At 50.9% G+C, this 5,758-nt stretch overlaps 1 protein-coding gene across 3 annotated transcripts; it reads left to right on the plus strand.

Annotated features, from left to right (window-relative positions):
• Positions 1-246: 246 nt before the first annotated feature.
• On the plus strand, positions 247-4,486 carry LOC100383907 (uncharacterized). 3 transcript variants are annotated; one of them, XM_023300558.1, is made up of 9 exons: positions 247-339; positions 1,331-1,516; positions 1,646-1,763; positions 1,871-2,440; positions 2,533-2,631; positions 2,702-2,971; positions 3,069-3,246; positions 3,340-3,734; positions 3,804-4,486. In XM_023300558.1, the coding sequence occupies exons 2-9, from the start codon at positions 1,350-1,352 to the stop codon at positions 4,212-4,214; spliced, it is 2,208 nt and encodes a 735-aa protein (XP_023156326.1). In that variant the 5' UTR covers positions 247-339; positions 1,331-1,349; the 3' UTR covers positions 4,215-4,486. The 3 variants fall into 3 exon arrangements, with proteins under 3 accessions (XP_023156326.1, XP_023156325.1, NP_001349156.1); XM_023300557.1 differs by having other exon boundaries at positions 1,343-1,516; positions 3,337-3,734; NM_001362227.1 differs by having other exon boundaries at positions 3,337-3,734; positions 3,804-4,485.
• Positions 4,487-5,758: the final 1,272 nt, after the last annotated feature.

Consider the following 5,758-nt stretch of genomic DNA (forward strand, 5'->3'; position numbering starts at 1 on the left):
TATAAATTCCATATGTGATGATATCTATATTATTCAATGAAATTAATGTATCTTTTTTAGTAGTATGCATATAGTACTATATCAATTAGTAACTGATAGCTTCTAGATATTATATTGTATTGTATTAATATACAACTATATTTAGAGTTTGAACTTTTTATGGGCAGTTTAGTAATTTACATGGCCATAAACGTCGTTAAATACGCGTAGGCACCCGTATCATTTTTCATCCCCAGAGCACTTGCTCGTCGCACCGCTACTATTCTAATTTTCAAGAGCCATACTCCGATAGTTTTCTCTTCTTGGTTTCGGCAAAGGGAACGAAGGCTTACCTCAAAGGTATCTATTGACCACCTTTCACATTTTAATTTGTGTTTTTAAGTTAGACTTTTCTGTGGCATTGTAAAATAACCATGGGATGTTTGTTTAACTACATCGCGTGGTTATAATTCTCTACAGTTAATATGTGATAAATTGAACCCTAACCTACTAGTACAAACGTAGTAGCCTACACCGATTGAGGCTTTCCCCAACCCTCTAACGCATAAGTGGCCACTCTAGGCAAGAGGAAGCCATTGAGATCGAGCCGGAAAATAACCCCTCGTTTTGGCCTGCTCTATCATAGTAAGGCCTCGTGCAGTTATTCCTATTCTATATGGATTGGATGACATTAAAAAAGTTAGTAATAATTTTGACTTACTAGAGATTTAAATACATTCAATCCTGTGCAATCAACATGGATTGAAATCAAAACGAACGGGCTCTAAAGTGAAAAATGAGTTGAGAACGGGAAGGATATGACATGTTAACTTTTCTGTGTGTGTAACGCTTGGGTGTTAGCTGTGTACCTCCTATATTAGCTGTCATGTTAGGAGCTGTGTACCTCCTATATTAGCTGGCATGTTAGGCTTATGTATTTTTTTTAAAAATTCATATGAGTTGTTTATCATGCATATAATGTGAGCATCTTGTAACCGTGCTAACTAATATTATAGAAAACCATAGTTTGATAACAATGTCATGTACACATATAATTGTCTCCCGTGTCTTTTATATCTCATCCCTTATTTCAAACTTCACTCTGTAAACAGTGTAAATCCCCTATTTTACACGATATGTTGTCACGAGACATGTATAACCTAAAGTCACGGTTACCAGGACGTGTTTATGACATCACTTGTTTAACGGTCTTTCTTTCTGTCTTTATTTACAATTTGAACTAATTCATAAAATAGAAAGAAAATCGACGGTTCCCATTTATTTGAACCCGTTACCTCCTACTAGTCGGTAACCGAAGAAGCATTGATTACACCTTTTAATCTTCTACTAGTACTACTACAAGGTAACCCATGGAGAAAGAAGAGCAGCAGGCCAATGATTATACCGACGAGGACACTGATTACACTGATGATGAGGAGGAGGACTACAACGACGACGAGGACTACACTCCAGAGCCCGAGACGGCGTCCAAACGCCAGAAGCGCCACACCCTGGAGCAGATTCGGGAACTCAGAGCGTAATACAGTAGAACCGAGAAAGAATTAATCGATTAATGCCTTCATGGTTTACTCTGGATTTTTTTTAAAAAAATGCTTGAGTACTACGCTTACATCTACAGTATCCTGTGCTGTGCTGTGCTGTGCAGTGCATACCAACGGTGTGACCACCCAGATGCGCCGACACGCCGCGCGCTCGGCGCAAAGATTGGCCTGGAGGGCAGGCAGGTGCAGTACTGGTTCCAGAACCAACGCTCCCAGACGCAGGTCAGATCACCACCGTCACCAGTCACACACAAGCACCACGTTTTCCATGCATGCACGACCAAATGTGTACAACGAATTGGCAGTCACGAGTTTCTTCGTGCATGCAGGCGAAGGCCCTGGCGCAGAACAACAGGGTGGTCCAGCAGGAGAACGCCGCGCTGATGGCCGAGAACGCGTCGCTCCGGCACGCCATACTGACCGGGTCCTGCCTCGCATGCGGCGGCGCGACGACGGCGGCGGCGCCCGCCGAGCTGCCGCCGGAGAGCAGGCGCCTGGTGGCGGAGAACGCGCGGCTCAGGGGCGAGTACGCGCGCGCCACCGCGCTGCTCAACCAGATCCTGCTCTCGGCGCCGGCGCCCCCAGGCCCAGCAGCAGCGGCAGTCGTCGTCTCCTCCAGCTCCGTCGCCCGCCCCGTGGCCGACCGCGCCGCTCGGCTCCGCGGCCACGCGGAGGCCGCCATGGACCAGTTCCTGCTGCTCGCCACCAAGGGGGAGCCGCTGTGGCTGCCCACCACCCCCGACGGGGAGGCGCTCAACTACCAGCTGGGGTACAAGCACAAGAAAGCACTCCCGGTGCACCACGGGCTCTGCCCGGACGAGTTCGTCATGGAGGCCTCCAGGGCCACTGGCGTCGTCAGAGCCTCTGCCACCTACCTCGTCGCCACGCTTACAGACGCGGTACGTAGTACGTGCACGCACGTCTTCTCCGGTCCATTCCATTCCTGCACCAATCGAAAACCTAAAATATGGTGCTTGTGTTTGTCCATCAGAGGCGCTGGTCCGAGATGTTCCCCAGCGTCGTGGCGAGTGTGACCGCCAGGAGGGACGCAGCCATCTCCGGCGGCGTTTTCGGCTCGCATATTCAGCTGGTGAGTTTTGTTTCTTAGCCAGCGGTGTACTCCTATCCCATTGGTTGTTGACATTGTGGAGCACTCGCAGATGAACGCGGAGCTGCAGGTGCATTCGCCGCGTCTGCTCAACCGCAGCATCAACTTCTTGAGGTACACCAAGCGGGTGGCGGAGGGGCGGTGGGCGGTGATGGACGTGTCCGTGGACGGCATCCTTGGACCGCCAGGCAGCCGCGTCGCTGACGCCGCCGCCGCCGCTGCCGCTGCAAACGGCGTCACTCTTGTGCCGGCATGGTACACGGGCTGCAGGCTGCTGCCGTCCGGCTGCCTCGTTGAGGACATGCGCAATGGCTACTGCAAGGTACGGTACGGTACAGTAGTTGACTTGAGACCTGAACTGTATGTGATGCTGAGACCTTGAAGCTCTGAAATTCTTCTGGGCCGCCACGGCATCGCAGGTCACATGGGTTGTCCACGCGGAGTACGACGAGACCACCGTGCCAACGATGTTCAGGCCACTGTTCCGCTCTGGGAAGGCTCTCGGCGCGCACCGTTGGCTCGCGTCGCTGCAGAGGCAGTGCGAGTTCCTCGCTGTCCTGCACTCCAGCCAGGTCTCCAGAGGCGGCGACAACACAGGTCAGTCTCTTAAAATCGTTTTTCTTGGACTAGCACCAATTTAAAAAACCCATATATATATCGGCTTGTTATTCTTGAAAACATCCACAGCAGCCGCCATTTCGTCGATGGGGAAGAGAGGGGTCCTGGAGCTGGCCCAGCGCATGGTGGCGGATTTCTACTCGGCTGTGTCTGGTCCCGTCACCCAGCCGTCGAGCAGCATCGACGAGTGGTACGGCAGCGCCGGCGCCGGCGCCAGGAGGACCGACACCGCCGTGCGCATGGTGACCTCGAAGAAAGCCGGCACCGTGGCCGACCTTGTGCTGAGCGCCAGCACCACGGTTTGGCTGCCGAACACTCCGCCGCAGCTCGTGTTCCGTTACCTCCGCGACGACCAGCGCCGTGGCGAGTGGGACGCCTTCTTCGCCAGTAGCGCAGCGGTGACGGAGCTCTGCTCTGTGCCCACGGGCCATCTCAATGGCAACGCTGTCTCCGTCCTCTACTCCAATGTGAGTTTATTGTTTTTTTTTTTTTTTTGCAGTTAGCTAGCAATGTTGTCACAGCAAAGAGCCCTACAGGTTACCGATGGAACCGACCGCAAGAAGACGCTGATCCTGCAGGAGGCGTGCACGGACGCGTCCTGCTCCATGGTGGTCTACGCTCCGGTCGAAGAGGATTCCATGCGCGCGGTCATGAACGGTGGCGACCACGCCTCCGTCTTCCTGTTGCCGTCGGGGTTCGCCGTCCTTCCGGACGGCCACGGCAGGGCTCGCCACGCCCCGAGCTCCTCCTCCAGCACACCCGTCGGCTGCGACGACACCACTGCTGGGTCCCTGCTCACCGTGGCATGTCAGGCGCTGGTGCCCGGCTCATCCCCGTCTGACAACCGCGCTGCCCCAGGGGCCTTCGACGACGTTGGCAAGCTGCTCTGTCGTGCACTGGAGAAGATCAAGGCTGCCGTCAAGACCGACATCGTCACCCCAGCTTGATGCAGAAGGGCGAGGCAGAAGAGTCGGGCACAATGTCGAACAATAATGCTTCTACCATTTGATATTTGTCGACAAAATAATGACGTTTAGACTCAGTTATCAGCGGGGCAGTACCCCATCGTCGTTCTCGTTTTCACCGTTTTTCCCCCCGCGTTTGTCATGGATTTATGTCGGTTTAATAATGTTTATATGTTAGGATGGTTTGTCATGATGTTTTCTTGTAGTGATTGGGTTGTTAGTACTTGTTGCTTAAAAATTTCAGTTTTTCTTTAGTGTGTGCTTGTCATTTTTTTCGATCTTAACTTGTTTGATGATATTTTGCAGCGCAGGTAAGATTCATGGCAGTGCATAATTTGAAAGTGATCAGAGATCGTTCTTGTCAATATCCAACTGAGAAACCAAGTTAAGATGTGTCTTGATTTGCACAATAAGCATGGTTATTGGTTGGGTGGCTGAATTCAGCCACGTCACCCATATGCAGTACTTACCACATGAGTCATTGCAGAGATGTATAGTTGGGTTGAGCCCTTGGCCGAGCCTTACCATGCCGGCCATTTACTCTAGAAACTTGTGCCTTGGTTTGATGATAACTCTGGCTTATTTACAGGTAACCATGTGATGTAGCTTACTTACTTTGAATTGGTGCCTTTAAGGGATGGGTGTATGAGTCGGTCTAGGCACTTCTGCATACATGGCCGCGTACGTCAACATGCGACTAATCTAACATAAGTCTTCACGAATTTTCACATTGTCTTTTGGCAATAGCGGCATGAACCCATCGATTAATAGCTTTGTTGTCATAATGTTTTGTGTAATTGTTGTGTAAACTTTCTACCTCTAAAATTCATCGATGCGGTTCTCGCCTTGCCTGCTTTCCCTCCTGACAACATAAATTTGGAGGGAAACAATGTCGAGGGACACGACGACATGGAAATTAAAGATAACATCAATATGGGCCTCATGTTGCACTTGGATCAAACCATCCCTGATCCTGCTTTTGAAGATTTCATGGCCAGAAAGCGTTCCTCCTCTTGGGCTGATTTGTTCCCTGACAATGATGGCTCAGTTTCTGTTCCAAAAGTTTGGGCTGCTTTCTTCATGGGCCTTTTAATGAGGCCTGATTCGTTTGATTGGACCAGGAAATTCCTATTGTCGGGAGCTATCTCGGCATTCGTCGCACCCAGCATGGACACCATTTCAATCAGGATTCCCCCTCCACCCAGTCAGGACTCCCCTGCTAAGCCTCAACCCTCTCCCCAGTCAGAGGCAACTCCCAGAAAAAGGCAGCCTATCTCAGTCGACACGACAGTCAGAAGGAGTGCCAGGCTTAGGGCAAAGGCCAAGGGCTTCAAAAATTGCACTGGGATTGGTAAGAAAAATTGCTCATGCTGCACCCAATATGCCCCTCCTACTATGCATCTTGATGTCATCAAGAAATTGGGTGCTGAGTTCTGTAGGATGACCCCTTCCAAGCTAAATCCGGAGGATTTGAGCAGATCCAAGGCCACTGGTACTGCCATTCAGAGGCCGGTTGCTCCCCCCGA

This window comes from Zea mays, chromosome 7, assembly GCF_902167145.1.
Source record: "Zea mays cultivar B73 chromosome 7, Zm-B73-REFERENCE-NAM-5.0, whole genome shotgun sequence".
Lineage (NCBI taxonomy): Eukaryota > Viridiplantae > Streptophyta > Magnoliopsida > Poales > Poaceae > Zea > Zea mays.